Below are 9,820 nucleotides of genomic sequence, written 5' to 3'. Positions count from 1 at the left end.
CCGAGGTCTGCCCCGTAGCACTTCGCCCTTACCTCACCACCTACGTCAACCTATGCTGGATGCTTGGACAGTTCCTCTCTTCAGCTGTCTTGAAAGGTGTCAGCGGCAAAACGGGCGAGATCGGCTTCAGGCTGCCGTATGGTCTTCAGTGGATTTGGCCAGTGCCCTTGATCATCGGCATCGCGCTGGCTCCTGAGAGTCCATGATAAGTGGGAAGAATAGTCGCAATTTCCCTCAATCACTAATGCATTTTGGTAGGTGGCTCGTCCGAAAAGGTCGCAACGAAGACGCGAAGAAGCAACTATTGCGCCTCACTTCCCGCAACCAAGTCGATTTCGACCCAGATGCCACGATATCCATGATGAGTTACACGAATGAGCTGGAGAAGGAACATCTCTCTGGTGCCAGCTATCTGGACTGCTTTAAGGGTGTGAATCTCCGTCGCACGGAAATCGTAACATTCGTCTGGGCCATTCAAACCTTCTGCGGCGCAAGCTCCATGATTGGCTTCTCGACCTACTTCTTCACTCAAGCTAGTCTGGACACTTCACACGCATTCTCCATGTCCCTTGGCCTGTACGCTCTCGGTGCCGTTGGTACCCTGTCCTCGTGGTTCCTCATGGGCTGGTTCGGCCGCCGCACCTTGTACTTCTGGGGCCTGATCGGCATTTCTCTGGTCCTCATTCTAATCGGAGGCCTGGGTGTCTCGAAATCATCTGGCGCGCAATGGGGAATAGCAGCCATGACGCTGATTTACACCTTCGTATACGACGCGACTGTAGGCCCTGTGTGCTACTCGCTCGTCGCCGAGCTCCCTTCGACCCGTCTTCGCAACAAGACTGTGGTTCTTGCAAGGAATCTATACAACGTTACTGGAATCATCGCCAACATCCTCACACCGCACATGCTCAACCCTGACTCGTGGAATTGGGGCGCCAAGGCGGGTTTCTTTTGGGGAGGTGCCTGCGCTTTGTGCGCGCTTTGGTGCTTTTTCAGATTACCAGAGCACGTCTACCTCGCTCTTCTGCTTATGCTCTCGCGTTCGATACTGACTGTGCCCTAGACCCAAGGGCTGTACATACGCCGAGCTCGATGTCCTTTTTCCAGGCCAAGGTTTCAGCAAGAAGCTTCAAGACGACTGACGTGGTGGCACTTGGTGGATTCGCATCTGAAAACGGCCCGGGAAACGAGAAGTCCTCTATGGATAAAGGCGCAGTACAACATGGAGTTGAAGCTGTAGACACCGAAAAAGTGGAGCGCGTGTAGAAAGAAGCACAAGAGCAGAATCTTGAGATCGTAGTTGAAGCGTATACAATGAATGAGACAGTTTGATCGCATCGCATCGCATACTGTTGCGGAGTTCGCGCCTTCTCGCATTCGCTGCTCCTTCCACAGAATCCTAAACTCCGTACCAAGAGATCGCATTCTAGGCAGGCGCGTGAATTCGTAGTCGCCCCGAAGGACATACCTGTCGCATTTGGCCTCTAGCATCAACTTATACGCACGGGAACAGAGTACATGTACACCACATATATATCTAATCAGATCCCACCTTCCCATCTCCAACGACACGACGTCCTTCAGGTTCCGCAATCATTCAGTACCACCTGAAAACCTGGAACAAGTCCGTCAACATCGAATTACTCCTCATCGTCATCAACTCGACCTGACACTTCCAAGATCTCGAAATTCAACTCCCGCCGCGCCTTTATTCAACAACTACGACCGACCATCAACATGCCTCAAAATCCCACCACCATCCTACTCCCAAAATCTCTTTCGCCGAAGAAACAAGAACCCGTCGTCACCGACAGACGCATTTCGAAGCGAAAATTCCAAGCTCGTGTCAAGAAAGTATGGCATTGTGTTGCGGGTGATGATGGAGAGGCTGAGGCTGAGGTGGATGTTTGGCAGGTGATCGTGAAGAGGAATGGGAATGGGATGATGAATGGGAGGTCGGTCTGATGGAAATATGGAGGTAGAGGATGGGATGGTAGGGATTGGGATGGGTTGGGATGGGTTGGGTTACCTAGGTCTAATGCCACGCACTGAATATGGCTTTACGTTCCTGAACGGCAGTTTGGAGGATAGATGCTCGATGAGAGGTAGGTGTTTTGAAGTATGAAATGTGCTTGGTTCAGGTCCTGAAGACGGTTGAATGAGGGTGACTCTTTTCCTAGAAGGCTGTGGTGACCTTTGTATGTCGCCTCGAGCGACGTAGACGCTCTAATAGGGCTACCATGTGTGAAGCCTTTCTTGAAGTTGAGGCCTTGTAGTTGTAGTTTGGGGTCGCTCTCTTCCGAGGAGTTTGCTTTCTCTATGGCCACGGTCCCAATCCTTCACATCAATGTCTGTGTCCATAATAGAGCGCTAGACACCATTCGCTTGCTGGACATTCGCGTAGATAGATAAGGTAGACTGAGCTGAACTTGACTGGACGGCGGTGTCTCAGCAGCAGCTCACCAGTGCTGAAGGATACGAATGCGGGAGAGTCCCAACGAGGTCGTCCATGTCGTCTGTGCAGGCATTGCTGCTACATCTGAGGGCGCGATAGCTGATGAACTAGCACAATACAGACTACAGCTGTTCAGACCAAAGACGGATCTGAAAGCTGCGAATGCCTGATTTGCGCTCCCATCGTGGCGTTCATCGGGACTAATGAAGTGTGAATATACATACTCCCGACGTCCTCGCGGTGCGAGATGCAACAGAAGTAAGTGCGAAATTGAACTTGAAGAGTGAGCACGCCATCAAAGTTCTGTTCAAAATTTCATGGAACGGGTTTTCGAGGCCGTGTCGAACAACGTCACCTCCAGCCCACACCTTCACGATCCTCATCTCGTTGCACGAGTCGTGGTCTACGCCGATCATATCATGCCGAAATAACACGCATCAAAGCTGCGACCAACCCTGCGGCAGCAATCTTCCCCAGCAACCAGCGATGGCAGAGGATTGTCCCTGTTCACAACGGCATCCCGATGCCAGCAGCAATGAACCAGAAATCTAAGCTCATCTCTCTTCGATCAACACCAGCAAAACCTGTGCCGTTAAGACCAGGGTGCCACATTGTAGCCGAAACGTCGTCAGACCAGATGCTTTCATCATTTGAAGGGTCCGGAAATGACGTTCACAGCCACAATGCTGAAGACAAATCGCTTGAAATGGCTGGACATGCGTAGCATCTGCGAGGCCAGTGATTTACACACACTTCATCTGGACTGAATTAGAAGAGGACTGCGAAGAGACACTAGACTAAAATCGAAAGAATGGGCCTCATCGACAAGATTCGATCCAGGCTCGAAACACGCCGCCTCGAGCAGCGGTACGCACGAAGAGACAAGAGACGAACGTCCGTTCCGAACATCCAGTATGTCGACGGGGAGTACGTTTTGAGCGATCTGTCAAGCAGCGGGCGCGATTTGAATCCAACAGCGAACAAGGCAAGGCGTACGTACAAATGATACGATGTTGTCTTCGTACCTTAGCCTGACCAGTACGATAGGTAGAAGTCTTGCTCCACGACCACGACGAGCTTCTTTAGCATATGGTGGAGATGGCATTATGCCCGATTTTGTTGAAGAGAGTGCCCCTCGGCCCAAGGCTCGAAACAGGGAAAGCGTGGTATTGAGATATATGGCGGAGCCAGAAGAGGAGACATACGCCTATCGAAGACAATCGTACCGTCCTCCACCGCGTACGAGAAACAGTGCGGTGCTGAGAAATATGGACTACCTGCCTGGGGAGGAGACCCGGTCGAGAAGGCAACCAAGGAACCGAGAGAGCATTGTCTTGGGCAATATGCTCGTTGAAGATCACCCTCCTTCGCAACGAACACGGCCACCTCCGCGCAATAGAGACAGCATTGTGATGCGAGGCATGGCGGAATGGACGGACTTCTGAGCCGCGTGGCCTACGGGAAAGTTGCCGCTGGCCGGGTTCTTTCCCATTGACGTGTCGTTCTTCAACTCTGGCTATAGCCGGAAGCGCAATCGCTACGAATACAGCTATGAATGGTCGTCCAAGGTGTTTCCACACCGTTTTATCGACATATAATTTTACCGAGCGACTTCGACTTCTTTCAACATCGCGACTACTTACAATAATCTCGCACTCTATACTACGCATGGATTACGATATTGACAGCTATCTAAACTAGAAAACACACAACTTTGATGGCTTTTCAGGCCGCTCATGCACCTAGCAGTACCTTATCGGCCGCAGTTCTGCAGAAGATTATCTCAGCTTTGCTCATAGTGCGATCATCGCAAACTATGGCGTTCCTCATTCCACAATATATACCGGGTAACATTCCTCACGCCTGTAACATCCTTTCTTGAGCGATGTGAAGGCGATCTGAGCAGCACCAAACCAGAGAGTGATTTCGAGATCATCTGCTCACGTCAGCTGGCACTGAACTCAGCTGCAATTTCGAAGGCTTAGTGAGCTCAAGAGCAGGTTGGCGGTAAAGCTTGACGCCGTGCTGCGTGGATCCAGTCCCGACATGATAATTCTGAGCAACCGCAGCCTCCTGTAAACCGCAAGTGCGGGACTAAAGTAACTCAGCTGTCACGAGGCTGCCAAGCAGAATCATATCCAAGCAATGCGTGTTCTTGCAACACCTTTCCAACTCTCTAGCTACCTCGACTCTCCCTCGATAATTCGCTGATCGAGATGATCGTTGTCGACAGCTCGAAACACCGCATGAGGCACAGCGTTCTGTACCGTGCGAAGTGGCTCGGTACGTATTTCGCCACGACAAGTAATCGACCTCCGATAGCTGCAAGCATGCACAGGCCTCAACAAACAAGTCGAAATACCTCTGCCCACGTCGTGCTTCTATCTCTACTTGGGTGATCATTGGAGAGCTCTGCTTTGCAATTCCTTCGAGCGTTCACGCCGTGTAACTTGAATGCGGAGTCAGAGCTTGATCTGCAGCTACATTGCTGACGTAGCATATGCACAGTTGCCTTGTCTTGAGGGTCACAGCCAAGACCGATCTCGAGACGCATTTCGTTGGGAGTCTCGATTACCTGGATAGATATACTCTCGTACCTCATCGTCGAGGTTAGAAAACTTTGCAGAGCTGCCACAGGGCCTCAGTTTCAGCAGCGAATATGGACGGCAGTCAGCAGATCAGTATCATGCTGCCATTTGGAATATGCTTCGGCCTTCTCGCCGGCACGATCGCCTCATTGGTCTTCGTGATCGGATTGGTAGTCGGTGGTCTTTCAACGGCAATGTATCTCGTTCGCTTCAAAAACTGGATGGGGACGAAGCCTGGTCCTAAAGGTAAATTTCATCTTTATTGGATTTACATCAGTATGCTGAACTTACCCAAGACGAAAGAAACAAGAAATCCAAGAAAGGAAGCAACGATGCGATCGATTCTCCTCCCATACCATTACCGCCAGCAACAACAAATGGTCATGAGCCGAATCCTCCTTCCAGCCCTTTTCGTCCATGGGCGAGACCTGTTCTGCGAGAGACCGACGATGGCAGCGGATTGAAACCATACCCAAACATGTGCGGTACTACTCTTAGGCCTCCTTCTCCCAGATTATACGGAGACCCATTTGCGGGCATGGGCTTGCCAAGACCACGACCAAAGAAGAAGAAGAAGCAGGAAGGCTGCACGTGGTTTCCAGACGATCCTGAACCCGCAACAGGGGATGCAGGAATTCCGAAGACACCTGATGAGAATGAGATGTTCGATCCTTTTTACAACCTTGGTAGAGGGCCCACTTTCAAACCTCGTGGACCTCTCGGCGCGACTAAGTTCGCTGACGTGGAAACTTATCCTCCTCCGTCTGATGGTATCAAGCACTTTACCGAGCGTCCTCCTCTTTCTGCTCCACCACCACCACAGCCTAAGGACAGCTTCATGCACAACCCCTTCGCAGACATGAAGCCCCCACCGGCTGCATCTCCGATATCAGATATCCTCGATACCTTCGACTTCGACGCTTTGGATAAAATGGATCGGAAGAAGTCAATCGTATCTTCCACATCAGACCGAGAGGAACGCTGTTGCTACTGTGACAAGAAAAACAATAAAACGACCGCTAAACAAGACGACGACTCTCCCACCACAACTTCATCAAAGCCATCCTCAGTAACCGACGACGACAAAGACCTAGAAATCTTACAGGCACCACGTGCAGTTCCCAAAATCAAAATTTTGCCAGAGCTAGGTAACTTATCCGCCTCCGAGTTGAACGAGCTCTGCACGCCACCCAGCACGGCTTCGCCAGAGAGCGTGGTGGCTGGTGAGAAAAGTTTTGATCGGGAGAAGCTTATGTGAGTTCTCACAAGTTCATTCTACTGTATAGCTCTGATATACCTTATGCTGATGGGCGACGAAATGTAGAAGGGATATCCTCAAAACGCTTCAGCAGGCTTTGTTATGGGGTGGGCAGGAGCGTTGAATGAGTGGAAACTTATCTCTGGGAAACGGTTCAAACATTAGCGAAAATTTGAGGCTGCAGTGGCAGAACCTAAGACGGTTTGTCGAAATGCTAGTCAGTGAAGCGTACCTTATCCAGACATTGGGGAATGAGTTTACCCGGATTTTTGATTTGCAGCAGGAAGGGAAATGGAAATAGGGCTAAAATGATTAGACGGAAAAGGCATGCCCCGGGTTGGTCCTCTGGGTTAAGGTATATGGCGAGCAATGGCATCTGACTGATGATAGCCTGAAAATAATCTGAAAAACTCCTAGCAAGTTTTGAAAGCCGTCTACATGAATTGCATCCCGACTATGACGGGAGGAATTGGTCGTGAGGATAAGGTATGTTGCGCTTCTATTCCGACTACTTTGTTTCCAAGAACCCTCCTTCTCTATCGATCCGACTCGTCTCGCGGACGCTGGGAACCGATCGAGTTGTGGATGAAATATGATACCTTTTTCCAAGCACACTCGAGTCGTCGACTGGATTCTGCCTGGCGTGCAGCCGACAAATAAGGTGGTACATGTGGCGATGGTCAGCATTGTCACTGTACGTGGCGGCAAGCTGGTATACGAGCATTTGTACTGGGACCAGACTTCGGATTTTTTGCAGGTTGGTTGCTTGATCCGAAGCTGGTACCTGAACGCTTTGCCGAGCAGTGGTCTGAAGAGACTACCGGTGCATGGGTCCGAGATGGCTAGTAATATTCTGGACGAAGAGTCACAGCCGAGCAGTGACTTGATTGCGGAGTGGAGGCAGAAGCAATCCAGGCCGCAGAGGAGGCAGAATCGATCGCTCCCTCAGAGACCGAAGCAGGCAGCGGCGACCAACGGCAAGCAGGCGACATAGCATGGCCGAGCTGTGTTCAACCGATGAATTTGCAAGTCGGCAGACGGTACTCAGGCACTTCCCAGTAGCTGCGTCGAATGCCACCCCACGATGAGCCAGGCTTGTTGTTATGGACCAGGTCGGGCACCTGGAGGATAGTCCATTCGACATCGAGACCAGCATCGAAGAGCTCAATCTCGACCACTTTGGTGTAGACATCATAGCAGACTTGACGATCAGCGCCAAGACCGTTATAGAAACCAAACTTGCCGTTGCTATCGAGCAGCTGAATGACGTACTCGCTGAAGAGCTCCTTGAGGTCCTTGTAGTCCTCGGCATAGGTGTCATAGTAGATAGCGTCAAGCACAAGACCTTGCTCAATCAGCTTGGGCAGCACTTCTTGCCACTTGCCTTCATGGACTGTGACATTCGGCTTGTCGTACCAGCCAGTCTTGCGCATCTGCTGCATGACTTCGGGGTGTGCCTCGATGATGTGATGCATCTCTGGCTCATTGTTGACAAACATGGTGTCGACGATGCCCATGCCATGGCCAATATTCATCGTTCTGAGTCCCTTCTTTGGGCAGAGCTGGTCTGCCGATAGCTTCATGATCTCCGTCTCCCAGTCCATCATGACCGCATTCTTGTCAGAGTCCAAGAGTCGACCTTCCGAGTAGGTCAGCTTTGATGCGAGGTAGGCATCGCTATCAACGTTAGGGTTGCTAAGCGTTGGGTGCTCTTCTGAAGCGGCAGCTCCTGGGGTGGTGTCCGTTTGGCCGGTCTCGTCGGCCTTGTATGACGGATTTGGTGCTGGCTCGAAGCCGGAAAAGCCTAGGCTCTCACTGTTGGCATGGCCATTGGTAGTACCGTTGGCAGCGTTCTGCTGTGCGACGTCTCCGCCGCTTGGCATCGGGTCGAAGCCGTCAATGGCATCGTCGTCATGGTCGTCATCGTCTTGCCCACCGTCGGGGAGGGGCAGGTACTCGTCCAGTCGATTGAAGAGCAGCTCTGCTCGCACACCAGCGGCAACACAGGCGTCGTAGATCTTCTTCAGCCCCAGCCTGAGAGCAAGGCAGCCCGGCGTCTCATCGTTCTTGTCTAGCTCATTCCATATCGCGCCATTCTCGAACAGCAACTGGATCGTCGCCAACGCCGAGTCCTCGCTCAGAGCATTGCCATGCACAGCATCTCCTTCCTGGTTGGTCTCCTCCGAAGGCGCCTCAGCGTCTGGCTCGCAGGCAGCAATGGCAGCGTGCAACGGCGAGAAGCCCGTCTCCGGGTCTTGTATTCTCGCCGAGCCCGTCCGCAGCAGCTTTTTCAGAGCTTCGAGATCGTGGTTGGTGGCCGCCAAGAGGATTTCGTCGCTGGTCGTGTCCGTGTCGATGTGCATACTAGAAGTGGGATCTTGAGCCTCGGCCATTATTGTGTCGCTGCTGGTCGCGGTGGCAGTCGCGTATCTGGCAGAAGGAACGTGTGCGTCGCGAATCGATGTATTATTAAAGTCGCGGTGCATCCGCGTCTGCACAGCTGCTGCCAAAAAATTCCCGCCAGCGGCTCCCCGCCATTCTGGACCCTGAATTCTGGACCCTGCAAGTCCGATCACCGATCACCGACCACCTCGCACCGACCAGACTCCCTCCTGTCGCCTTCATCGCACCCAACAACATCCTTCCCTCCAGCATCGTGGACATCGCAGCTTGCCGAAGGAGCCCGTCGACCGAACACTTCCGTCTCGTTCCTCCATCGCTTCATATGTATTTGCCCTCGATCATCAGCCACTGCAATCCTAGACCATTGACAGTCCGACACGCAAGATTAGCCGACAAACTCCTGATGCTATACCATCGCCGAAAGCAACACGAATCAACTTCAGAAGCATGATATTTCTGTCTCGCACTACCTGAACCATCGCCTGACGCTGCCTAGTATGCAGTTAACCTCCTCCCTAATTAGGTCCACGAGCTAAGTAAGGACGGGAGCCGATGAATATGGGAAGCTCGTACAGTCAGGCAGAGTGACCGCACTGACCGCTCCGGCCCGAGGCATGTGAGTATTCAAATACCTGTGAGTGAATGCATGGGGGACGACAGCCACTGCTATGGTGTCTCTCTCACCTATATCAGGCAAGGACACTCTCATACGCCATTGGATCAAGACTGCGCCGCGGAAACAGTTCCATGGAGCAGTACAAGCTGTCATTGTATATAAGCGAGCAGCACTGACATGCTACTGCGGAGCCCTTTGCGATAGAAGAGCATGCCATGATAGAGCGACCAGGAGACAGGTGCTTGCCAAATAGCTAGACCAAGTTCTAGACATAAGTCATGCCCGCATGCGCGTGAACGGGCTCGAGCAATGTATTTCTGGCCACTCCATCGTCGATGTCCCTTATTCAGTGTAGTCTCCTTCTCATGTTAAGGTTCTGCATTTCCCTGGCTCTTTCCTGTCATTTGTTGTTGTTTCTGGCACGGAATTGAGATGATTCATTTTGGTCCACATCCGCAGACTTCTGCGCTCTGAAGAATTCGAGGGTGAATCGATATCGG

General features: G+C 51.8%; 6 protein-coding genes across 6 annotated transcripts; 4 read left to right on the top strand and 2 right to left on the bottom strand.

The window, feature by feature from the left end:
• The first annotated feature begins 400 nt into the window (after positions 1-400).
• Positions 401-1,231, top strand: MYCFIDRAFT_211836 (uncharacterized protein). The gene has a single exon (XM_007930408.1). It carries the CDS (start codon positions 500-502, stop codon positions 1,061-1,063), a length of 564 nt encoding a protein of 187 aa, XP_007928599.1. The 5' UTR covers positions 401-499; the 3' UTR covers positions 1,064-1,231.
• A 488-nt stretch (positions 1,232-1,719) lies between these two features.
• MYCFIDRAFT_176680 (uncharacterized protein) lies at positions 1,720-2,677 on the bottom strand (the record flags this gene model as incomplete). Its single annotated transcript, XM_007930407.1, has 9 exons — positions 1,720-1,741; positions 1,766-1,776; positions 1,809-2,035; positions 2,075-2,194; positions 2,240-2,337; positions 2,379-2,384; positions 2,420-2,433; positions 2,464-2,562; positions 2,594-2,677. 9 exons carry the CDS (start codon positions 2,675-2,677, stop codon positions 1,720-1,722), a joined length of 681 nt encoding a protein of 226 aa, XP_007928598.1.
• A 25-nt stretch (positions 2,678-2,702) lies between these two features.
• On the top strand, positions 2,703-3,222 carry MYCFIDRAFT_176679 (uncharacterized protein; the record flags this gene model as incomplete). The annotated part of the gene is made up of 3 exons (XM_007930406.1): positions 2,703-2,713; positions 2,744-3,041; positions 3,073-3,222. The coding sequence occupies 3 exons, from the start codon at positions 2,703-2,705 to the stop codon at positions 3,220-3,222; spliced, it is 459 nt and encodes a 152-aa protein (XP_007928597.1).
• Positions 3,223-3,266: 44 nt separating this feature from the next.
• On the top strand, positions 3,267-3,461 carry MYCFIDRAFT_140813 (uncharacterized protein; the record flags this gene model as incomplete). Its single annotated transcript, XM_007930405.1, has 1 exon — positions 3,267-3,461. The coding sequence occupies one exon, from the start codon at positions 3,267-3,269 to the stop codon at positions 3,459-3,461; it is 195 nt and encodes a 64-aa protein (XP_007928596.1).
• A 1,210-nt stretch (positions 3,462-4,671) lies between these two features.
• Positions 4,672-6,995, top strand: MYCFIDRAFT_81462 (uncharacterized protein; the record flags this gene model as incomplete). The annotated part of the gene is made up of 5 exons (XM_007930404.1): positions 4,672-4,738; positions 5,101-5,289; positions 5,340-5,995; positions 6,719-6,787; positions 6,912-6,995. Coding segments are annotated over 5 exons (1,065 nt in total), but the record flags the coding sequence as incomplete, so codon positions are not given.
• A 316-nt stretch (positions 6,996-7,311) lies between these two features.
• MYCFIDRAFT_38502 (uncharacterized protein) lies at positions 7,312-8,664 on the bottom strand (the record flags this gene model as incomplete). The annotated part of the gene is made up of 2 exons (XM_007929763.1): positions 7,312-8,064; positions 8,167-8,664. 2 exons carry the CDS (start codon positions 8,662-8,664, stop codon positions 7,312-7,314), a joined length of 1,251 nt encoding a protein of 416 aa, XP_007927954.1.
• Between the last annotated feature and the right edge of the window lie 1,156 nt (positions 8,665-9,820).

The sequence above is a fragment of the Pseudocercospora fijiensis genome (genome assembly GCF_000340215.1).
Source record: "Pseudocercospora fijiensis CIRAD86 unplaced genomic scaffold MYCFIscaffold_6, whole genome shotgun sequence".
Taxonomy (NCBI): Eukaryota; Fungi; Ascomycota; class Dothideomycetes; order Mycosphaerellales; family Mycosphaerellaceae; genus Pseudocercospora; species Pseudocercospora fijiensis.
This window is presented reverse-complemented; position numbering and strand designations above follow the sequence as displayed.